Here is a 26,390-nt window from a genome sequence, read left to right as displayed (position 1 = left end):
CAGATAAAAAGGAGAGAAGTTCACATAGGGGCTGATTTACTAATCCACAAATTCGAATGGGAAAAATTTGAATTGGAAACGAACATCTTGCAACTTTTTCGTATTTTTACGATTTTTTCGTAGCCGTTACGACTCTATCATAAATTGTCGCAACTTTTTCGTAGCCGTTACGATTTGCTCGTACATTGTCGCAACTTTTTCGTATTGAGCGCTTGTAAACGGCGGGCAAAACTTTCAGACTTTGCATGATTTTGGAAGCCTCCCATAGGACTCAATGGCACTCTGCAGCTCCAACCTGGCCCAAGAAAAGTCACGATACTGAAGCTTGAATGAATCCGAAACTTTCGTACTCGGCGCGAAGGCTACAAAAAAGTCACAACAATTTGCGCAAGTCGTAACGCTACGAAAAAGTCGCGACAATTTGCGAAACAGTCGTAACAGCTAAGAAAAAGTCGCGACAATTTACGAAAAAAAACGCATTCGGAAGCCTTCGGACCGTTCGTGGATTAGTAAATCAGCCCCTTAGTCTTTGCATTGTGTGTGCCACTCTAAGCATGGACAACAGAAAGAGAACAGAACTGTCGGAGGACTTGAGAACCAAAATTGTGGAAAAATATCAACAATCTCAAGGTTACAAGTCCATCTCCAGAGATCTAGATTTGCCTTTGTCCACAGTGCGCAACATTATCAAGAAGTTTGCAACCCATGGCACTGTAGCTAATCTTCCTGGGCGTGGACGGAAGAGAAAAATTGATGAGCGCGAACTATCCATCGATATTTAAATGAAATGAAACGCTATGGCAGGAGACCCAGGAGGACCACACTCCTGACACAGACATAAAAAAGCAAGACTACAGCTTGCCAAAATTTACTTGAGTAAGCCACAGTCCTTCTGAGAAAACGTCTTGTGGACAGATGAGTTTAAGATAAAGCTTTTTGGTAAAGCACATCATTCTACTGTTTACCAAAAACTGAATGAGGCCTACAAAGAAAAGAACACAATACCTACAGTGAAATATGGTGGAGGTTTAATGATGTTTTGGGGTTGTTTTGCTGCCTCTGGCACTGGGTGCCTTGAATATGTGCAAGGCATCATGAAATCTGAGGATTAACAAAGGATTTTGGGTTGCACTGTAGAGGCCGGGTTTGCGTCCAAGATCTTGGATCTTCCAGCAGGACAATGACCCCAAACATATATCAAAAAGCAACCAGAAATGGATGGCAACAAAGCGCTGGAGAGTTCTGAAGTAATGAGTCCAGATCTAAATCTCATTGAACATCGGTGGAGAGATCTTAAAATTGCTGTTGGGAAAAGGCGCCCTTCCAATAAGAGAGACCTGGAGCAGTTTGCAAAGGAAGAGTGGTCCAAAATTCCCAGTGAGAGGTGTAAGAAGCTTATTGATGGTTATAGGAAGTGACTGAATTCAGTTATTTTTTTCCAAAGGGTGTGCAACCAAATATTAAGTTATGGGTGCCAATAATTTTGTACAGCCTATTTTTTTTTATTTTTTTCTGGAGTTTTGTGTGACATTATGTCCAATTTGCTTTTTTCCTCCATTTTTTGTTCTGTTCCAATACACACAAAGGGAATAAACATGTGTATAGCAAAACATTTGTTACTGCAATACTTTTCTGTGAGAAATTCTTGTTTTTTTGGAAAAATTTCTGGGGTGCCAACAATTTGGGCCATGACTGTACATAGACAAGTACATTTTCTTCTGATGATATAATATGTTTAAGCTCACCAGTTTAAGTGTGTCTTCTTCTCTAAGCAGCCTTAGCATCGACTGTAGGTGTATTTGCTGCTCATTAGGGCCATATGAGGGAAGTGGTTCTGTAGTAACTGCATGCTCTCCTTCATCCTGCAGAAGAAGTGCTGCTCCTTTCACCATAACAAAGCTCTGCCTGAATTAGAGTAAACTAGGCAAGATCAGAAACAGGAATATTTGATTTGATAAAAGCATGAACTAAAACTAGATTAAAAGGGAAGTGTTACAGAAAATGATTTCCCTTACCGTCTCTGCATTCGCTTCCTTCTGCTTTTTTCATCATCCTTAAAGAAAAGTATACATTATTTTCATATCTATAGATTAGATGCATTATAAAACAGTTAACATAGGTTCATAATGCCCACAAATCACATGCTATTAAGAGACAAAAATATTTTTAATAAAATAATTTATAAAAAATTATTTATTACAGCTTTGCAGGTATCATTTCGGTCCCCACCTGCCTGTAGTATTTGACACAGAGTCTGCAATCATATGATACCACATTTCACATCCCCTCAACTGCACTGCATACTAGGGACCTTTAAAGAGGAAAAATTATGTTTTCATCCCTCGAGTTAGTGCCCTATTTTATCCAAGACAGTACATAAATTGCTTTAGGACTCTAACTGCAACTCTAAGGCCTTTTCTTGGAGGGACTTTCAGTTTACCCAGGAAAACAATATATCATTTTTTATTACAACCTAAGCTTTCAAAATATGCTAGAATTTGTGTGTTATTCCAATTCTGTAACAAGATATAGGCTTCTAAATGTCAAAAATATGAAAAAAAAAATATGTGCCATAATATACATATAAATTAGAAATGTATTTTCATGCATAAAATTATTTATATTTCTAATTTATATGTGAACTGATTTAGAAAGTCCCACATCTCCTGAATGCGATATATATATAGTTTAATGGAGACCTCTCACTTGTATAGGTCAAAAAACTCCCAGCAGCACACTACCGAATTTCCAAAGCATTGGTCCAGAAAGCTGCATACTTTAAGTTTAGGGCCAAAATCTTCCAATCTATAGCATCTTATCTCCTACAGGTCATAAGGTAACCAGATAAAGTGTCCTAAATATGAATGCCACGGGTTCCCTGAACAGTTAGACATCCAAAATTCCCCAAGTCCAAAATGGGTAGGCATCTTTCAATTCTAATTTTTTTTAAATTGGAGATTTTGATGACATTTCCAAAAATCACCTCAAAGCTTTCCCTTTGCTGCATCTTATCTCTCACATATCATTAGGTACTAAGATAAAACATCCTAAATATAAAAACCAAGGGTCAACTGAACAGTTTGATACCCAATGTGAATCAGTTTATCATAGTACATGGCACCAAAATATACCTTGTACATACAAATTTCATGATAGAAGCTGCAAAAACGTAAGGTGACCCCTGAAAACCATATACTTTTAGAAAGTACTCATTCAGACAAATCCAAAATGAGTAAATATTTATGTCTACCCAAAACTCCCCAAAAAAATGCAAAGCTTTCATAAACTTAGCGGTTTTGATGGCATTTCTAAAAATCACCTAAAAATTTTGCACACAGTGTTTTACATACAAAGGCAAATTACCTTAAATGTGAACACCAGAGGTCTGCTGAACAGTTTGATGACCAAGATGCATAGATATACCAAAGTATGCGATACGTATGGAAATACAGAAAAACAGAGCCCCCACAAGTGTATTATGTGTCGTAAATCCCCTAACTGTATAAAACCCCCCAAAAAAATATATTTTTTGTAAAGTACAGATTCTGACAAATTCAAAATACATAAAGACATCTTTCTATACTAAATGACAAAGCTAAAAAAGTAATTGTATGTGTGTACACTTCTAAAAAGAGCGTGAATGTCTAAATATGTACAAAAGTGTGCAAAAGCAAAAAAAAAAGTGTGTGTAAATGCATGTATGTGTATGTAAATATTTGTATGTAAAGGACACTTATTGTTTCTGTGCACAGGAGGGTCCTTTTCAGTGATGATGGGTCACAGGATCACAGAGCCTTCGCAGCAAGAAGTGTGTGGGCAAGCACTGGGGGCTGGAAGGTGGAGTTCAAACAGCAGACACATGGGTGCCTGCTGTTAGAAGTCATGTCTGTGACAATCGTGTTGCAGGACCGACTTGACAGCCTCCTGCCAAGGGGGATGGAGGCCAATCTGACTCTCTTAACTGGCAGCATAAGTCACCAGTACAGAAAAAAAGCCTTTACTGCAAAGCACGTAGGTACCTGTACAGAATGTAGTACCACTTGGCATGTAAAAGGTATAATAATACCCTGGATTGCATACCATTTTGTCCTGGACCTTTGTTTGCTGTTCTAGTCTTGAATTTTCTCCTGAGTCATCCACCCCAATCAATTTTTATTACATTGTGTTAGAATTTGCCCTATTAACCCTTTATGTGCCACAGAACATAGAATCAATATTCTGTGTATGAAAGGGCTGAAATGCCACAGAACATAGATTTTATGTTCTGCAGCATTTCCTACTAGGGGAGCAGAGAAGCAGCTTTTAAAGCCACTCTTCACTCCCTGCTCATTCCCCAGCCCCTAAGCAACAAGTGGAGTGGGGAACAAGTGGTCCCTGAGGTGTGAAAGCAGCAGGCATGTGTAAGCTCTGTGCCTGTTGCTTCCTCTACTTTCTGGTCCTCCCAGAGCTGCCCCCCTCTGAGGAGGCTTCCTCTTCCTCCAGACAGATTTTCAAGCCATCATAGCCAATGTTAGTTTCAAATACACACAAACTTGTTGCAGTGATACGCACTTAAATTTACTTACACACACACATACATTTTTGGGAGATCAGGGGGCTTTTAAACATTCACACCACTTACACATACTTGCATGCACATACAGGCGCAAACAACACGCAATTCACCAAGTGTACACACACACATATACAGGTACACAAATTTGTGGCTTTTTTTTTTTATAATATCTTTTTTTTTTGCCTGAAAAAAATGTTTTATTGCCATTGCAAATAGCATATTCACTAACCACACTGTACAATATCTCATGTATTTTTTTGTGTTTTTGCCCCCAAAAAATGCATAAAATGTGTGTGTGAAGTAATCACCAGGCCAATTTGTATGCACTAACTTCATTTTGGGGTCTCTAAATGCCAGATACTTTGGTAATCCTATGCAGAATGGGCATTAAGCTGTTCAGTGAACCCTTGGCATTCATATTTAGGATGTTTTTCTCTTGGTATCTAATGCTACATTGGTGCTTGAATGTCTGCAAACCCTTTAAAATTTTCTATATTTTATATGACTGTGAGCTAAAACATAATCTGATATTCAAGTCCTAAAAGCAGAAAAGAAGAAAACTTAAACAAGTGGAACAAAAATTATTATAATTGGTCATGTATTTATTGAAATAATAATCCAACATCTGTGTGTGGCAAAAGTAAGTAAATCATGCTCTCAGTATTTGGGGTGACCCCCTTGTGCAGCAATAACTGCAACTAAATGTTTGAGTAACTGTTGATCAGTCCTGCACATAGAACCTAAGGAATTTTAGCTCATTCCACCATACAGCACAGCTTCAGTTTTTGGATGTTGGTGGGTTTTCCACTGACTGAAAACACCAGACTGATTTCACCTTTTAAATTAGATGATAATGCTAAAGATTCACTTACTTTTCTACATTTGTTTAACTAGGTTTTCTTCCTCTCCTTTTAGGATTTGTTTGGTAACAAACAAAAAAAGTATGTTTTAGGTAACATTCATATAAAAATAAAGACAATTTTAAAAGAACCACTGTATGTGGGAGAGAAGATGCTTGAAAGTTGAAGCTCCGAGGTGATTTTGTTTTAGTTTTCAAAATTTTTGATAGAAACTGCTAAGTTAAGAAAAGCATTGATATTTGGTACTTAGAAAGACATGGTTACACATTTTGTATTTAATAAAATGTGTATAAATAGGTGAAACGTGGTTTGTTCCTGAAGAAGAGCGCCGTTAGTGCTCGAAACGTCAGATCTTTTTCAATAAATGCTTTACCTTTTTGCAAAGTCCCTGTGTGTGTGGCTCTCTGCTTCTTTATTATTGTTTTTGCCAGCACCCAGGGCTTTTGATCTTTTGGATGGGTGCTCCTGTGTGTAACCATATATTTTTGAAAAGTACACATTCTGACAAATCCAAAACAGGTGAAGACATCTTTCTACACCAAAATACCAAACCAAAAGCTATGCTAAAAGAACTGCAATGAACAACAATGCAAGTGATAAACTGCAGTAAAATATTACAAAATAAAATACAATTAAGCAAATCAATGGAATAACAAAACTATTATTTTACAGTGTGGTTAGTGGTCAGAATACCTGATCCAATGGTTATGTTGTGAAATAAATCGTTTTAAGTGGAAAAAGCCGAGCTTCCTCAGGAACCAAATCAATATGTCTATTTAAAGAATAACCTCTCTCTTCTGGAATGCAATGCACAAGTGTGAGCAACATGTCTTCGTATGCGCGTATCTTGCACTGCGCAAATACTGATGGCCCAATGGATGCCACAGCACACACAACGTGCAGGAATCTGGTGCCATCCTACAGCACACACGTAGTCAGCCAATAGAAGACGTGCAAGGGAAATTGCTATACCATGGAGATACATAGCAACAACAAAAATGCGCGTGTTCAGTGCTTATTTAACTTAAACTAATAAAATATCTTCAAAATTCATACGCATATACAATAAATGTAAGTTAAAATAAATGCATGCTGTACATATAAGGTGAAAAACAGTAAAAAGTAGTAAAAAAATAAATAAATGTTTACTTCATTTATATCAGAGGGCTCAAACTCAATTTACCTGGGGGCCGCAGGAGGCAAAGTTAGGATGAGGCTGGGCCGCATAAGGGATTTCACAAAAAATTGGCTTTCAAGGGATAATGCAAGGCACGGCGGGCGGGAGCTGCTGATTGCGGAAATGACGTTATGCCATCATAACAGTTATTATGGGAAGACGTTCTGTGTGCACAATTAGCTCCTTAGCAGCTAATTGTGCACACAGAACGTCTTCCCATAATAACTGTTATGATGGCATAACGTCATTTCCGCAATCAGCAGCTCCCGCCCGCCTTGCCTTGCATTATCCCTTGAATCGCAATAAAAATCGCGATCCATTCATTGCTTTTGAGAAGGCGTTGGTGCGGGCCACAAAATATTGTACCGAGGGCCGCAAATGGCCCGCTGGCCGCGAGTTTGAGACCCCTGATTTATATACTTATATACAATAAATATAGTTATAAAATATCACTAAAAACTGATGAAAGGCTAAAAAACACTAAAAAGCTATCAAATCTAAATCAATATTTTGTGTAATTCCAATTCTGTAACAAGATATAGGCTTCTAAATGTCTAAAAAAAATTAAAAAAAAACAAAAATCACTTTATGCATGAAAATACAACTGATTTGGAAAGCCCCATGTCTCCTGAACATGCCAATACCAAATATAAATAGTTTTATGGAGATTTCTCACTAGTATAGGTCAAAAACTCCCAGCAGCACACTATCAAATTTCCAAAGCACTGCTCCAAGCTGCATACTTTAATATTTCAAGGAAAAAAGTTCCACTACCATAAGGCTTATCCCAGAAAATTATACATTTTTAGAAAGAAAAGATTCTGGGAAATCCAGAATAGGTAGAACTATCTGTTTACTCCAAACTACCAAGTTGCAATGCTTTCCTAAAGTTATTGGTTTTTATCAAAATTTGTGAAATTTTTTAAAAATCACTTTAAAGCTTCCAGTCTATAGTATCTTATCTCCTACAGGTCATAAAGTAACCAGATAAAACACCCTAAATATCAATGCCAGGGGTCCACTCAACAGTTTGATACCCAATATGCATAGGTTTACCTAAGTGTGGTATGTAGGGGCCCCAATGTGAACATACCCACATATGATCTACCATTTCTGTAATTTCAGCTTCTGCAAAATCAACACATTTAAATCATTTTATGGTATAAAGCTAGTAAAATGTACACTTACCCCAGAAAGTCATATATTTTTGGATACATGGGTACCCATGTCTTTCTACTCCAAAGTACCAAGCCGCAAAAGTTTTCATCAGTTTGCAGATTTTTATGACATTTCCAAAAATCACCTCAAAACTTCCAATATGCAACATCTTATTTTCTACAGGTCATTAGGTAACTAAATAAAACACCCTAAATATGAACCCCAGAGGTCTTCTGAACAGTTTTAAGCCCACTGAACATTTATCAAAGCACATGGCACTTGGCTTACATTTACCTAATTCATAAACACATGGCAGTTTTATCTGAGATAGAAGCTGCAGAAATGTAGGGTGACCCCTGAAAACCATATATTTTTGGGAAGTACACATTCTGACAAATCCAACATGGGTAAAGAGTCCTTTCTACATCAAAGTACCAATCAGCAAAGCTTTCCTAAAGTTAGGTGTTTCTATGAAATTTCAGAAAATCGCCCCATAATGTTGCAATTTGCCGAATGTATCTCACACAATTTCTTGCATACAAAGGCAAATCAGCCCAAATAGGAACACCAGAGGTCTACTTAACAGTTTGATGCCCAAAATGCGAAGATATGCTAAAGTCTGTAGTGTGTATTGACCCCAAAACGAAAATAGGGCATATGGCTTCCTCGCCTGCCAACTCAGCTTTTGCACAGTGTATTATATTCTGCAAGACCCCCTAACTATACAGAGATCCCCAGAAAACCATATATTTTTGGAAAGTACACATTCTGACAAATCCAACATGGGTAAAGAGTCCTTTCAACACCAAAGTACCAATCAGCAAAGCTTTCCTAAAGTTAGTGGTTTCTATGACATTTCAGAAAATCGCCTACAAATGTTGCAATTTGACGCATTTATCTCACACAATTTCTTTCATACAAAGGCAAATCACCCCAAATAGGAACACCAATGGTCTACTGAACAGTTTGATGCCCTATATGCATAGAGTAAACTATGTGGCTTACAGGGGCACCCAAATATAAATAGTGCATATGAATTTTCACATATGATGCTCCGGCTCGTGCAATGTGCTCCGGTATGTGTATTATGTGCCATAAGACCCCCTAACACTACGGAGACCTTAGAAAACCATACATTTTCCTTAAGTACACATTCTGACAAAAACAAAAATGGATAAATACATCTTTCTATATATTCTATATATATATATATATATATATATATATACAGTGGTGTGAAAAACTATTTGCCCCCTTCCTGATTTCTTATTCTTTTGCATGTTTGTCACACAAAATGTTTCTGATCATCAAATACATTTAACTATTAGTCAAAGATAACACAAGTAAACACAAAATGCAGTTTTTAAATGAGGGTTTTTATTATTTAGGGAGAAAAAAAATCCAAACCTACATGGCCCTGTGTGAAAAAGTAATTGCCCCCTGAACCTAATAACTGGTTGGGCCACCCTAAGCAGCAATAACTGCAATCAAGCGTTTGCGATAACTTGCAACGAGTCTTTTACAGCGCTCTGGAGGAATTTTGGCCCACTCATCTTTGCAGAATTGTTGTAATTCAGCTTTATTTGATGGTTTTCTAGCATGAACCACCTTTTTAAGGTCATGCCACAACATCTCAATAGGATTCAGGTCAGGACTTTGACTAGGCCACTCCAAAGTCTTCATTTTGTTTTTCTTCAGCCATTCAGAGGTGGATTTGCTGGTGTGTTTTGGGTCATTGTCCTGCTGCAGCACCCAAGATCGCTTCAGCTTGAGTTGACGAACAGATGGCCGGACATTCTCCTTCAGGATTTTTTGGTAGACAGTAGAATTCATGGTTCCATCTATCACAGCAAGCCTTCCAGGTCCTGAAGCAGCAAAACAACCCCAGACCATCACACTACCACCACCATATTTTACTGTTGGTATGATGTTCTTTTTCTGAAATGCTGTGTTACTTTTACGCCAGATGTAACGGGACACGCACCTTCCAAAAAGTTCAACTTTTGTCTCGTCGGTCCACAAGGTATTTTCCCAAACGTCTTGGCAATCATTGAGATGTTTTTTAGCAAAATTGAGACGAGCCTTAATGTTCTTTTTGCTTAAAAGTGGTTTGCGCCTTGGAAATCTGCCATGCAGGCCGTTTTTGCCCAGTCTCTTTCTTATGGTGGAGTCGTGAACACTGACCTTAATTGAGGCAAGTGAGGCCTGCAGTTCTTTAGATGTTGTCCTGGGGTCTTTTGTGGCCTCTCGGATGAGTTGTCTCTGCGCTCTTGGGGTAATTTTGGTCGGCCGGCCACTCCTGGGAAGGTTCACCACTGTTCCATGTTTTTGCCATTTGTGGATAACGGCTCTCACTGTGGTTCGCTGGAGTCCCAAAGCTTTAGAAATGGCTTTATAACCTTTACCAGACTGATAGATCTCAATTACTTTTGTTCTCATTTGTTCCTGAATTTCTTTGGATCTTGGCATGATGTCTAGCTTTTGAGGTGCTTTTGGTCTACTTCTCTGTGTCAGGTAGCTCCTATTTAAGTGATTTCTTGATTGAAACAGGTGTGGCAGTAATCAGAAGGATAATGAATGGCGGAGCACCACGAGGATATGATTAAAATCCCATCTTTATTCCATCATAGATAAAAGGCACATGCACATCCCTCAGGGTCTAACGCTTAACGCGTTTTGTGGCCTGTCGCCACTTCCTCAGAAGCTGATGCTTTTGCAATAGCTGAAATAACAGATGGGGTATCTTCACCTTGTTGCCCCTACATGCCACACACTTAGGCAAACCTACGCACATTGGGCATCAAACTGTTCATTGGCCCCTAGGGTACATAATTAGGGTGTTGCATCTTTATACCCAATAGTATATGGCAGTGCTGTCCAACTTCTGTTGTACCGAGGGCCGGAATTTTTCTGACCTACGTAGTGGAGGGCCGATAATGGAAGCCAGTTTTGACCACTCCCCTTTTTGAAACTGCACCCACTTGAAACCACACCCATGTTATCACATGACCATACCCATGTTAATGGTTGTAGTACAGCAAAAACCTGTCATACTCTGCCTGCCCTATGCTGCCTGTGTGTGCCATAATCTGCCTTCCCTACCCTGCCTGTGTGTGCCAGACTCTGCCTTCCCTACCCTGCCTGTGTGCCATACTTGGCTGGTTTGTGCCAAACTTGGCCTGTGTGTGCCATACTCTGCCTGCCCTACCCTGCCTGTGTGTTCCATACTCTGCCTGCCCTACCCTGCCTGTGTGTGCCATACTCTGCCTGCCCTACCCTGCCTGTGTGTGCCATACTCTGCCTGCCCTACCCTGCCTGTGTGTGCCATACTCTGCTTGCCCTATGCTGCCTGTGTGTATGGCACACACAGGCAGCATACAGTGACACAATGCTGGCACTGCTCCTACAGTCTGCACAATAACTATATATTAAAAAACTTTTTAATTGCAGTACCACCTCAGTATATGTTCTTTTTGTAGTGTGCAGGGATTATTTGTGGGTTTCTACTGCTCCTGAGGTGTGAACAGGGGAACAATATGGGTGATTACAGCCTGAGCCTGAGGTGTGAACACTGCAGGGGGTGAACAATGCAGAGATTAAAAGGTGTGAACAACATAGGGAATTACATATTTAAACAATACAGCCTGATTACAGCCTGAATCTGAGGTGAGAACCATGCAGGGGGGGGCAGTTAATCACAGTACTGATACCATTTAAAGCTTACACAAGAGTAAGCCATCAAAGCAGCCAGACAGGTGGGGGGCCACACAGAGGGGGGTCGCGGGCCGCATGCGGCCCGCGGGCCGCCAGTTGGACAGCACTGGTATATGGCATAAAACATGCTACAAAGTAAAAGCTTTGAGGTGATTTTCGGAAATCTCCTCAAAATCACCAATTTTAGAAAAGCTTTGGGGCTTGGTACTTTGGAGTAGAAAGACACGGGTACCTATTTTAGATTTGGAGGAATGTATAATTTCCAATAATATATGGTTTTCTGGGGTACATAAAATGCAGTAAATGTATTGATTTTGCAGTAATTGAAATGACAGAAATGATACACCATATTGGGGTATTTTCATTTTGGGGCCCCTACATTCCACATACTTAGGTAAACCTATGCACATTGGGTATCAAACTATTTAGTGGACCCCTGCTATTCATATTTAGGGTATTTTATCTTGGTATCTAATGATATGTGGGAGATAAGAAGCTGCAAATTGGATGCTTTCAAATGATTCACAAATTCACAAATTTTTATAAAAACTGGTACATTTAGGAAAGCACTGCAATTTAGAAAGACAGTTGTGCCTATTCAGGATTCACCAGAATTTGTTCTTTCTAAAAATGTATAGTTTTGTAGGGTAAACCTATTCTAAGTGGAATATTTGGCCTTGAAAGTGAGAAATCTTCATAAAACTATATATATTTGGTATTGGCGCATTCAAGAGACATTTCACTTCCAAATCACTTTTTTCGTGCAAAAAATAATTCATGTTTCTGATAAATGTGTTTAAATATTATTTTTCTTTATTTGGTAGACATTTAGAAGCCTATATCTTGTTACAGAAGTGGAATTACACAAAAATTCTAGCATATTTTGAAAGCTTAGGTTGTCCCGAAAAATACAATATATTGTTTTCCCAGGTAAACTAAAAGTATCCTCTAGGAAAGGCCCCTAAATTAAAAGAGCACAAAATGTTCAAAAATAAAATTGTCTGGAAATACAAGTTCCGCTTTGACCAAATCGGCTGGCAGTTAAAGGTTTAAGTGCCCAACTTTATATATATATATATATATATATATATATATATATATATATATATTATATATACAGTGGAGGAAATAATTATTTGACCCCTCACTGATTTTGTAAGTTTGTCCAATGACAAAGAAATGAAAAGTCTCAGAACAGTATCATTTCAATGGTAGGTTTATTTTAACAGTGGCAGATAGCACATCAAAAGGAAAATCGAAAAAATAACTTTAAATAAAAGATAGCAACTGATTTGCATTTCATTGAGTGAAATAAGTTTTTGAACCCCTACCAACCATTAAGAGTTCTGGCTCCCACAGAGTGGTTAGACACTTCTACTCAATTAGTCAACCTCATTAAGGACACCTGTCTTAACTAGTCACCTGTATAAAAGACACCTGTCCACAGAATCAATCAATCAAGCAGACTCCAAACTCTCCAACATGGGAAAGACCAAAGAGCTGTCCAAGGATGTCAGAGACAAAATTGTAGACCTGCACAAGGCTGGAATGGGCTACAAAACCATTAGCAAGAAGCTGGGAGAGAAGGTGACAACTGTTGGTGCGATTGTTCGAAAATGGAAGGAGCACAAAATGACCATCAATTGACCTCGCTCTGGGGCTCCACGCAAGATCTCACCTCGTGGGGTGTCAATGATTCTGAGAAAGGTGAAAAAGCATCCTAGAACTACACGGGAGGAGTTAGTTAATGACCTCAAATTAGCAGGGACCACAGTCACCAAGAAAACCATTGGAAACACATTACACCGCAATGGATTAAAATCCTGCAGGGCTCGCAAGGTCCCCCTGCTCAAGAAGGCACATGTGCAGGCCCGTCTGAAGTTTGCCAATGAACACCTGAATGATTCTGTGAGTGACTGGGAGAAGGTGCTGTGGTCTGATGAGACCAAAATAGAGCTCTTTGGCATTAACTCAACTCACTGTGTTTGGAGGAAGAAAAATGCTGCCTATGACCCCCAAAACACCGTCCCCACCGTCAAGAATGGGGGTGGAAACATTTTGCTTTGGGGGTGTTTTTCTGCTAAGGGCACAGGACAACTTATTCGCATTAACGGGAAAATGGACGGAGCCATGTATCGTGAAATCCTGAACGACAACCTCCTTCCCTCTGCCAGGAAACTGATAATGGGTCGTGGATGGGTGTTCCAGCACGACAATGACCCAAAACATACAGCAAAGGCAACAAAGGAGTGGCTCAAGAAGAAGCACATTAAGGTCATGGAGTGGCCTAGTCAGTCTCCGGACCTTAATCCAATAGAAAACCTATGGAGGGAGCTCAAGCTCAGAGTTGCACAGAGACAGCCTCGAAACCTTAGGGATTTAGAGATGATCTGCAAAGAGGAGTGGACCAACATTCCTCCTAAAATGTGCGCAAACTTGGTCATCAATTACAAGAAACGTTTGACCTCTGTGCTTGCAAACAAGGGTTTTTCCACTAAGTATTAAGTCTTTTTTTGTTAGAGGGTTCAAAAACTTATTTCACTCAATGAAATGCAAATCAGTTGCTATCTTTTATTTAAAGTTATTTTTTCGATTTTCCTTTTGATGTGCTATCTGCCACTGTTAAAATAAACCTACCATTGAAATGATACTGTTCTGAGACTTTTCATTTCTTTGTCATTGGACAAACTTACAAAATCAGTGAGGGGTCAAATAATTATTTCCTCCACTGTATATATATATAGAAAATAATCATCTAATTATATATATATATATATATATATATATATAATCTGTGGCCTGCACACCCTTCAATGTTTCATCAAAAAAATTTTTATTGCAGATATATTGTTAAAAATTTTTGATGAAACATTGAAGGGTGTGCTGGCCACAGATGATTATTTTCTATGCATACATAATTTTGGCTAAGCACCCCGCAGAATATTGAGCCTTGGAGTGCGGACACCATTTGGATTGATATATATATATATATATATATATATATATACAAACCACGAGGGTTCAGCACTCCTTAGCAAATGGCTAATTGACCCAGGTGCTACCGATTCAAGCAATTTCAATAAAGTCCACAGGTATAGCGGTGCACACTGGGAATCCTTTAAAAATTAGCTTTTATTGAAATATATAAAACTTAATACATGGAGAAATAGGTCAACGTTTCGGCCCCCATCTTGGGCCTTTGTCAAGACCTTAAACATGTAAAAACCATCAAAGCTATAAATAGATAAAAGCACAAACCCACACCCAATGGCACAAGTCATTCCAGTCATGTGTCAAAATTAAAAGAAACCCTGTACCAAGGAGAAAACAATATCAAACACCATAAGGAGAATTATAATGAGCATACCACTGGCCATAAAAAAATAAAAAAATGCCCCTTTAACCCTTTAAAGGGGATCTAACGTGAAAATCTAATTGTCCAAATGGATAGTGCAGATGAAAATATTAAAATCTTCAAATATATTTCTTTATAAGAAATGCTTACTTTTTTAAAAAAAATTAGATATTATTACATAGAGTTATGTTGCTTTCTCTGAGAGACAGTTCAAGCCAGGGGTCCCCAACCTTTTTAGCACCACGGGCTGGTAGGAGGCAAAAATTTTTTTCCACGGACTGGAGGCAGAGGGGAGGGGTGCGGGGCGTGGCGCGAACTTCAGGCACGTAATACATGCGGTGCGCTGCGGCCCGCTGCCATGCCGTCCATGGCCCGGAACTGGTCCGCGGCCCGGCGGTTGGGGACCCCTGGTTCAAGCAATTGCTGAATGGGAGTGGCTACACCCTTGTTGTGATGTCACTTAGCAACTAGCAAAGTCCCACCCTCCCTCCTCCATACTGAATAGCATCCTCACATCAACTGTTATTTTGAAAACTCCTTGTGAGAAATGTAAGGCGGTTCTTTTCATATACATGAACTTTCTGATTTTATTGGCAGAGTTATGCCTGCACACCATGTGCATCAAAATGTCATAAAAATTGGCAAAGTTAGGAAAGCTTGGCAGCTTGGTACTTTGGAGTAGAAAGACATGGGTACCCATGAATTCAGGGGAATTTGTACTTTCTAAAAATATATGGCTTTCTGGGGTGAGTGTACTTTTTTGTAGCTTTATCCCACATAAAATTATGTAAATGTGTTGATTTTGCTGGAGCTGAAATTACAGAAATGATAGATCATATGGGGGTATGTTCACATTGGGGCCCCTACATGCCACATACTTCAGTAAACCTATAGTAGTAGTAGCAGTAGGTTTTTTATTGTCATTTCAACCATATACAGTACAGTACAGTACACAGTAAAACAAAACAGCGTTCCTCCAGGCCCAAGATGCTACATACATGCAACTCATGAAAAAAAAAAAAAATTACAACACAACATAAGTTTCACAACATAAATTAAAAAATTTAAAATAATTGCAAATTGCTAAGAGCAGTTCAGGTACAGAGGTAAATCTGAACGTTTGCAACCAAAAATACAAACGTTTGCAACCAAAATACGAACGAAAAACAAACGTATAGTAGCTTCAAAGTTTTTTTGGCTCCGGAGCGGCCGCTGCGAGCTACTGCCGCGCCGCCATCTTCATTTATGATATTGGATTTTACATATTGGGCATCAAACTGTTCAGTGGACCCTGGCATTCATATTTAGGGTGTTTTATCTGGTTACTTTATGACCTGTAGGAGATAAGATACTATAGACTGAAAGCTTTGCAAAGATTTTTTTTAAAAATCACTTGGTAGTTTGGAGTAGACAGACAATTGTGCCTATTCTGGATTCCCCAGAATCTGTTCCCTGTTAAAAATGTATAATTTTCTGGGATAAACCTTCTGTTTGTGGACTTTTTGGCCTTGAAATCCAAAGTATGCAGCTTTCTGGAGCAGTGCTTAGGAAATTTGGTAGTTTTTGACCTTTACAAGTGGCACTTTAAAACCAGCAATGTAGGTTTTGACTCACTTACTAACTGAGTATACAAATTAACCATGATTGGTTCCTGAGTAATTTTTACTCAAGTAAATTATCAAGAGTGAAATGCCTAATTTGTAAGCATAAAATGACATTTTGTGCCATTTTTCTTTGCAGAAAGGACAGTTATTTTTCCCTATAACAATTATTTATTTTAATATATTTTGCAAGGATTTATTGTATCTTGAAATGACCTAAATACCTCTTCTCACTTTATAAATGATAAAGTAAATGTATACGAAACTAAACATGCTTTCCCCAATAACCTAGCGCATGTTGTCAAAAGGCACTATGTTATGGGTAGAAATAGTTTGCAAAATCTTTTTCTTGTTTGGAAGTCTCCGAATAAAATGTATACTCCATACAAGTTTATATATATAAACAATAAGAATGGGAAATAGTATTTATAGCAAACAATACATACTTTTGTAGCAAGTATACGTACATTTGTAGCAATGCATACTTTTTTTAGCAAGTATACATACATTTGTAGCAAGTGATACATACTTTTGTAGCAAACAATACATACTTTACTTTTTGGGGGGTGGGGCGGGGGGGCTGTTAGTGGTGCTGATAGGAGACCCTCAAGCCGGCAACTTGGGGAAATTGTCCCCGCCCCCCCAACAAGCGCCAATCGCGGACACCAATCGCCAATCACCATGGAGTGTGGCTACTGTGGTAAGTGGTAGCACTGGCTACTGATAATGGTGCTAATAGTGTCACTGATAGGAGAACTTCATTGTGGAGTCGCGATCACGTAACTTGTGCCATGGCGCCCCCCCCCCATGCGCCGATCATGTGCACCATGGAGTGTGGCTACTGTGGTAGCACCGGCACTTGTCGGGGAAGGAGGGGGGATAGCGGTGCTGATAGGAGACCTTCACTGACACTGATCTCGTAACTTGTCCCATCGCGCCCCCCCCCCATGCGCCGATCATGTGCATTAGCCGCCAACTTGGAGACATTGCTGTGTCTCCCCACCCCCACTGACAAGCGACGGTCGCGGACACCATGGTGGTGCAGATCGCACACACCATCGATGATAGGAGTCTTTCACTGTGGAGAAGCCGATTGCATAACTTTGCAATTGCCATTCTGCCCACCCCCCCCCCATCCCATATGGCTGTTGTGCGGTGTAATGCATCGGTCAGGTCCTGCAACCTACACATCTCACTAGCTCTCACTATGCTAAATGTGCTTTTGCCTTTTGCCCACAAAATATTAACGCAAATCAGTTTCACAGGCCTGGTATCCTGAGAAAAACCATTAAAGGTAAAGGACCTGTGCAGATGCTAGCAACCAATAAGAACTTGAGCTTCACCTTCAAAACCCGACCCCAAATTAGGGCTCAGTAAGATACGGAGTCAAAGAATGTGTGCAGCCAGTCAGATACAGAAAAGCATACTATAACAATGAAACGATTCATAACTTTTAATCAATCATATTTACAAAATTTACTGTAATGAGATCTACCTTATATCAATTTTTTTTTCATGATAGTTCCCCTATAAGTGCCACAGAACACAGAATCTACGTTCTGTGGATAAAAGTACCCAAGTGCCACAGAACGTAGATTCTATGTTCTGCAGTGCTTCCGAGTTTAGGAGAGGAGGAAAAGCTTTTAAAGTGTCTGTCGTTTCTTGTTTCCCCCCTGCACTGCCCACTCACAGGATCCAGCAGAGAAGACTACTACTCCAGTTCCTGGGTCCCTCCTGTGGTTCTTTAGCCTGCTTGTCCCCAGGTTAGCATCACACGTGCAAACACACACTTATACTTTCACACACACATTCATACATACATACATACATTTTGGAGGGGGGGAGTTACTGCACATGCACACACACAACACACATTTTGCCAAGTGTACACACATAGTTACACTTACACAATTTTGTGGATTTTTTTTGTATCATTTTTTTTTTTTTTGCTTGAAAAAATGTTTTATTGCCATTGCGGATAGCGTATTCGCTAACCGCACTGCACAATACCTTTTGTATGTTATTTTGGTGCTTTTATTACATTTTCTGTGATTTTGGTGCATTTTTAGCCATTTTATTGCATTTTCAGTTATGCAGAGGTGTTCACTTAACTTTGTCTGTAAAACTTATTTGCCCAATACAAAATACTCAAACTGTGATTCTGACTGCAGATTTCACTAGGCGAAAAAAAAAATCCCAATTGGTTTTAGTGATTTTATTGCATTTCGTTACTTGTCTTTGCCCAAGGACATTTTGTCTGCTATATTTCAATTTGGGTGCCTCTGTACACCACATAGTTTGGTAAATCTATGCATATTGGGCATCAAACTGTTCAGTAGACCCCTGATGTTCATATTTAAAGTGTTTGATGTTGATATGCTATGAAATATGGGGTACATAATGGGGCAAAATACAAGCTGTGTGACTATTTGCAGAAATCTCATAAAAAATGTTCTGTTTAGCATAGCTTTGTAGTTTGGTAGTTTGCAGTAGAAAGATGTATTTACCCATTTTTGTTTTGTCAGAATGTGTACTTTCAGAAAATATATGGTTTTCTAGGGTCTCTGTACTGTTTGGAAGCCTTATGGCACATAATACACATGCACACACATACACAATACGGGAGCTTATATCGCAGCTTATGCAATTTGTATGCACTAACTTCCTTTTGGGGTCTCTAAATACGAGATACTTTGGTGATCCTATGCACAATGGGCATCAAACTGTTCAGTGGACCCTTGGTTTCATATTTAGGATTTGTTTTCTTGTTACCTAATGCTATGTGGGAGATAAGGTGCAATTTTCAGGTATTTCTTCAAAACCACCAATTTTGGCAAAGCATTGCGACTCTTTAGTTTGGAGTAGAAAGACATGGGTGCCCATTTTGAACTCACCAGAATGTGTACTTTCTAAAAATATATGGTTTGGGGGGGGGGGGGGGTCAACGTATTTTTGTGTTTTTACTCCACAAAATTGCAGTAAATGTGTTGAATTTTCAGTAGCTAAAGAGATCTCCAGGGCAATTTGTAGGTCTCTAAATGCCAGATACATTGCTGATCCTAGGCACAATGGGCATCAAACTGTTCAGTGAAACCTTGGCTTTCATGTTAAGAATGTTTTTTCTTGGTACCTAATGCTATGTGGAAGATATGATGCTTGAAAGAGGAAGCATTTAGGCAATTTTTAGAATTTTCATAATTTTTTATAGAAACTGCTAACTTCAGGAAACCATTGCTGTTTGGAACTTAGAAGTTGAAAGACATGGTTACCAATTTCGAATTCGGCAGAATGTGTAAAAAAAATGTTCCAAGATTTTTGGCTTTGGAATCTAAAGTATGCTGTATTCTGCTGTAATGCTTTGAAAATTAGGTAACTTACTGCTGGGAGTTTTTGATCTATAGAAGTCAGAAATCTCCATAAAACTATACATATTAGGGGGCACATTTACTAATCCACGAAGGTCTGAAAAGCGTCCAAATGCGTTTTTTTCGTAATGATCGGTACTTTGCGACTTTTTCGCGAATTGTCGCGACTTTTTCGAGCTCTCAATACGAAAGTTGCGATAATTCGCGAAAGTCGTAATGGCTATGAAAAAGTCGCGACAATTCACGAAAGTTATAATGGCAATGAAAAAGTCGCGACAATTCTCCAAAGGCATAATGGCAATGGAAAAGTCGCTATAATTCTCCAAAGGCATAATGGCAATGAAAAAGTCGCTACAATTCTCCAAAGGCATAATGGCAATGAAAAAGTCGCGACAATTCTCCAAAGGCATAATGGCAATGGAAAAGTCGCGACAATTCACAAAATTTGTTATGGCTATGAAAAAGTCGCGACAATTTACGGGAAAGTCGTATCGGCACCGGAAAAAATACGAAAAAGTCGCAAAATGTTCGTTTTCCAATCCGAATTTTTCTCATTCGGATTCGGATTCGTAAATCAGCCCCTAGGTATTGACACGTTCGTGAGACATGAGGCTTTCCAAATCAGATGAATTTTTGTCAATAAAATTATGTTTCTGGTAAAATTCCCTATATTATGAAAAATATCAATTTTAAATCTTGTTTCAGAAGTGGAAATACACAAAAACTCCAGATTTGGAAAGCTCAGGTTCTCCTGAAAAAAACTGATACACAGTTTTCCTACCTAAACAAAACCCCCCTCCAGTAAATGCCCCTAAAATGAGAGAGCACAGAATGTTTACAAAACGCCTGGCACTGGGGGGAACAGAAATGTCAAATTCTGCTGGCACTTCAAAAGTTAAGGAGCAGTAGGACCAGGCTTAAGGTCCCCATACATGGGCCGACTATAGCTGGCGATATCGGTCCCTTGGACTGATTCGGCAGCTAATCGGCCCGTGTATGGGCAGAACAGAGCGGCCTGGCTGACCGATATCTGGCCTGAAATTGGCCAGATCTCGATCAGCCAGGTTAGAAAATCCGGTTGGATCGGGGACCACATCAACGAGCTGACTGCCCCATAACCACAAATGAGATCCGCTCGCTTGGCGACATCGCTAAGCGAGCGGATCTTATAGTGTATGGCAGGGATCCCCAACCTTTTTTACTCGTGAGCAACATTCAAATGTAAAAAGAGTTGGGGAGCAACACAAGCATAAAAAAGGTACATGGAGCTGCCAAATAATGGCTATGATTGGCTATTTGGAAGCCCCTATGTGGAATGGCAGCTCTGTTTGTCTTTACACTTGGTTTTATGCCACCAAAACTTGCCTCCAAGCCAAGTTATCAAAAAATGAACACCTCCTTTGAGGCCACTGGGAGCAACAGCCAAGGGGTTGGGGAGCAACATGTTGCTCACGAGCTACTGGTTGGGGATCACTGGTGTATGGGCACCTTTAAGCGGGAACATTTTCAATTAAGTTTTTGTTTAAGATAGTGCTCAGTCATCTAGGTTAGATAATGCTAGGAAACTGTTCAGTTTTAAGCTGTTAATGAAGGGGTTGATAAATATATTTGGCTATCATCAGCATACAGATGATAGTTAAAGTCAAAGAAAAGTGTACAAGAAGAATAACAATGGACCTAGTACAGACTGTTGCAGAAGCCCCCCCCCCCGCTCCTTATGCAAAGTCTGCATTCTAATTTGTTTTTGTTTGTATTCAAAGAAATCAGCAAAGTCCTGAGGACAGTGCATGAGGTTGAGCAATTATGTTAATAGGGACATAGAAGGGTACTAAATATAGTCATTATGGCTTGGATTTAATACTTCTACTGCATTACAAAAATGTAGAGCACTGTATATGTATATACGGTATATTACACTGCTCAAAAAAATAAAGGGAACACAAAAATATGACATCCTAGATCTGAATGAATGAAATATTCTTATTAAATACTTCGTTCTTTACATAGTTGAATGTGCGGACAACAAAATCACACAAAAATTATCAATGGAAATCAAATTTATCAACCTATGGAGGTCTGGATTTGGAGTCACACAAAATTAAAGTGGAAAAAAACACTACAGGCTGATCCAACTTTGATGTAATGTCCTTAAAACAAGTCAAAATGAGGCTCAGTAGTGTGTGTGGCCTCCACGTGCCTGTATGACCTCCCTACAACACCTGGGCATGCTCCTGATGAGGTGGTGGATGGTCTCCTGAGGGGTCTCCTCCCAGACCTGGACTAAAGCATCAACCAACTCCTGGACAGTCCGTGGTGCAACGTGGCGTTGGTGGATGGAGCGAGACATGATGTCCCAGATGTGCTCAATTGGATTCAGGTCTGGGGAACGGGCGGGCCAGTCCATAGCATCAATGCCTTCATCCTGCAGGAACTGCTGACACACTCCAGCCACATGAGGTCTAGCATTGTCTTGCATTAGGAGGAACCCAGGGCCAACCGCACCAGAATATGGTCTCACATGGGGTCTGAGGATCTCATCTCGGTACCTAATGGCAGTCAGGCTACCTCTGGCGAGCACATGAAGGGCTGTGCGGCACCCCCAAAGAAATGTCACCCCACACCATTACTGCCACTACCATTACCCACTGCCAAACCGGTCATGCTGGAGGATGTTGCAGGCAGCAGAACGTTCTCCACGGCATCTCCAGTCATGTCTGTCTTATGTTCTCAGTGTGAACCTACTTTCATCGCCAGTGGCGAATTTGGCAATCTTGGTGTTCTCTGGCAAATGCCAAATGTCCTGCATGGTGTTGGGCTGAAAGCCCAACCCCCACCTGTGGATATTGGCCTTCATACCACCCTTATGGAGTCTGTTTCTGACCGTTTCAGCAGACACATACACAAACTAAGTGGACAGTTTGATTTCACAGAAGTGTGATTGCCTTGGAGTTACATTGTGTTGTTTAAGTGTTCCCTTTATTTTATTTTATATATATATATATATATATATAAGACAAACATAAACTGTTAAAGAAGGTGAACTGTTTTCAAGAAAAACTCAGAAAAGTCCAGTTGTTTTAGATTTAATTCTACTAGATACTGTTAAAGAAGCGCGATTTCTGTAGGCAGGGTTGACACCAGTTCAGTATTTCTCTTTTTTGTTAGGAGAAAACACCTAAAAGTTAGTATGAGCTGTACTGTTTCCAGAAAAAAGGTAAAATAAAATTCCTTTTTAACACTCAATGAGTTAGACATATGTAAGAAATGTGAATAATTAGTATCTCTACTTATAAATATTATATATTATATATATCTATATCTATATATATATATATATAAAATGCCAAATGGAGAGCACACCAGAGGAATTTTTTGCACTACCTTGGTGCCCGAGCGGCGTTTGTAAAATAGCATAGAAAGGTGTCGGCACTCAAAGGGTTTCCACGATCATATTGAAGAGAATACTCATGGGTAAATGCAAACGGTGAGGTTTATTTAGTCCTACGTTTCGGTTCTCTACTGGAACCTTCGTCAGGGAAGCAAGAGTGTGTACAGAAACAGAGATTAAATGCATTATTTGGCGCCAAGCCAAGCCATGGACATACCCAACTCCTAGTGAAACCATAACAACCTGTCTTTGCTGCAGAAAGCATTTTTTCACCCCCTTCGGCCCACAGAGAATTTTCCAGAGAATCTGTGCATCAGTCACCATAGAAAGCACAGGCGCTACAAACCCATCACTTTAGAATGAAAGAGTTTGAGGGAGGGGTTCCATGAAACTGTAAGCCTAAGTTTGGAAATGCTTCATAAAAATAAAATGGCTTCCTTTTAATTTGTGTTTGTATAAAATATTCATTTTTGAAGCTTAGATGTTTATGTACCTTTTCTACACAAACTGAATGAGCTCATATTAGAAAGAGGGAATATGTTCAATTAAAAGCTTAAATAAAGCAGTAGGCTAGAATTGTTGTACATTATGTTTTGGGCTTCTGTTCCAGCCTAGGCAGCCACAGCCCTTAGCAGGAAAGATCTATGCCTCTGAAGATGCCCCCAGTAGCTCCCCATCTTCTTTTTTGCTGATTCAGGCACACAATCTGTGCTGCTGTCAGTTACTGAGGTTAGGGACCGACTCACAATATACTGTATATATAAAATATAAATATAAAGTATAAGGCTGATTAGTAATTCATTCAGTCACATTACATGCCAGTTCTGAAACCAGTGCAGTTAGCATCAAAATGTAATAAGACCAGTAGCATCAGTTCATATGACAGGTCAGCCTAATTTTCTGCTCAATAACTTGTGGCGGCCTCTAAGCTTAGCTTCTCAACAGCTGCCCGGAACAAACGGACCATGTGCACTGTCCCGGGCAGTTCTAACAGAATCCAAGATCATCATTACTACTACTGTATAGGGATGTTAAAACTTTTAGCTTGTGCAGTCTAGTTTAGTACAGGGGTAGGGAACCTCCTCTGCATCGCATCCGGCATCCTTGGGACTCACCCTACCTTGCCCCGCCCGCAGCATCAGCGGCCAAACATATTGTATGGCTCTCACGGAATTACATTTTAAAATATGTGGTGTTTATGGCTCTCTCAGCCAAAAAGGTTCCCGACCCCTGGTTTAGTATATAAAATATGGCATTTCTAGCCATATTCATTTTTAGGGTTTAGTTCTCCTTTAAAGTGCTTTGGAGTGTGCTTAAAGGGGACATATTGTGTAAAAAAAGCAATGTGCATTATAATCATAAATATAGAAACAATGCAAATGTATTTATGTATAAATATGTGTTTTGGGCTGCTTTATTAAAACATTTGTCCAAAAACACTACTAGGCCCATGTATTCTACTTCCTGCTGCCTCCTTTCCCAGGATTGTGCAGCAGAGCAGAGGACACTCAGAACAACAGAACTGTAAAATAGGAAACAATCAGCAGCTAGACTGACCTGATAAAGAACTAAAGCCTGTCTGCCTGTCTTTGCTTGTGTGGACGCAGGACTATGACTGGCAATCCTCCTCCTACCATTAAAACATGTCCACCCCTTATTTGCAACATGGCTAGGGACAGTATCAGATCTATGGGAAGCTTCAATTAAGGGGCAATTTTTTAAAGGAGAAGGAAAGGCTCCAAGTGACTTTAATCGCTTACCTTGTACCCCGGGCTGGTGCCCCTGTTAGGAGAAAACAGCACCAGCCCAGGGTACCTGTAGCGAGCGCTTCCTTCTTATTCTTCCTTCTGCCGGCGAATTCCCTGGGCCGGCGCATGCGCAGTAGAGTGAAAAGCCGACTTTCTTGTTAAAGTTCGGCTTTTCACTTTACTGCGCATGTGTGCAAAATTGGAAGAAGGAAGCGGTCGCTGCTACCCCGGGCTGGTGCTGTTCTCTCCTAACAGGGGCACCAGCCCGGGGTAAAAGGTAAGCGATTTAAGTCACTTGGGGGTGCCTAACATTTTGGCACCCCCAAGTGACTTAGCCTTTCCTTCTCCTTTAAAGATAATAATACATTTTTAGCCCAGAGGAAAATCTGATATTTCATATATTTTCACTTACACTTTGTCTTCTTTAAACTATTTCTACATAATTTTAAATACTGGTGGCAAATCTGCTTAAAAAGAAACCAAGCACTAAGGTACCAACAGGCATGCTGTCAGCATTTATACACCCTTAAATTAATTAAATTATTAAGTCGTGTAGCGTTCTGTATGCGCCTGAGCTTGCATGTAGTTTCTGTGTAAGCCTGGCGCCTTTTATTCTTAACTACAAAACATAACCAACACATTTGCACAAACTACACTGTTATACTGTTTTTGGAGATACCGGAAACGTATTGTAGCAGGACCTCACTCAATCGCATTTACTTTCATATATTACAGGTTGCAAAATCAATCGTTTTTGTTTAATGCTGTGTTGGTAATACTTATACTGGAAATCATTTTTACAGGACTGTTACTGCTGAGCTCTATTCATTATAAGTGTAAACATTCTTCGTGCTCTAAATTCAACTCGGACGTAAAAATATCAAATACGTTTGCTATGACAGCAGAAAGACTGTGCAATTATATAATATTATATAATATAGAAATATTACGAGGTTATGGTTATGGAAACAAACAAAAGTTAATGTTCAGCATTCTTGGGCAACGGACAAACCTTGCCCCACTGCCATTTCCAACATGGGGAAGCCTGAGAAAACATTTCAAACTGCCCTGACTGATGTTCGGAGAAACTGTTACCCATAGGCTCACCTGGACAGGTGTAATATTCGAACCCGCATCGAGCGAAGAAACCTGAAGAGTTACCAGAGCCATGGCACGGGAACTTTAAACGATATCCCTGTTTAATTTAGCTTCTTTTGCTCTCTTTTTTTTTACTTGACGACAACTTTTCCTGCAAAATCAGGAAGAAAGTATTAGACAACCCCTAAAGGAGGGGCTATCTTAAAGCTAGAGGTATGCAGAGGAAGAGAGCGCCTCAGCTGTAAGGCATGCCCCTAGATGGAGGAAAGCGTTTGGGTGGGATGGCTGGGCGGAGATTGACAATACGGACGTCTGTGTGGAACACAGGCTAGCTGCTTTCTAACTGGGGAGGAAGGAAGTGACACCGATGT

At 39.7% G+C, this 26,390-nt stretch overlaps 1 protein-coding gene across 1 annotated transcript in view; it reads right to left on the bottom strand.

Annotated features, from left to right (window-relative positions):
* Positions 1-26,107, bottom strand: part of ssh3 (slingshot protein phosphatase 3) — a 165,381-nt gene extending 139,274 nt beyond the window's left edge. Inside the window, exons 1-3 of the mRNA XM_002938500.5 lie at positions 26,029-26,107; positions 2,016-2,053; positions 1,746-1,905 (exon numbers count right to left, since the gene is read on the bottom strand). Of these exons, the coding sequence (XP_002938546.1) occupies positions 1,746-1,905; positions 2,016-2,053; positions 26,029-26,091 (261 nt within the window). The 5' untranslated portion in view covers positions 26,092-26,107. The remainder of the gene's footprint in view (positions 1-1,745; positions 1,906-2,015; positions 2,054-26,028) is intronic.
* Between the last annotated feature and the right edge of the window lie 283 nt (positions 26,108-26,390).

This window comes from Xenopus tropicalis, chromosome 7, assembly GCF_000004195.4.
Source record: "Xenopus tropicalis strain Nigerian chromosome 7, UCB_Xtro_10.0, whole genome shotgun sequence".
Taxonomy (NCBI): Eukaryota; Metazoa; Chordata; class Amphibia; order Anura; family Pipidae; genus Xenopus; species Xenopus tropicalis.
The sequence above is the reverse complement of the archived record's forward strand: the minus strand, read 5'-3'. Positions and strand labels throughout refer to the sequence as shown.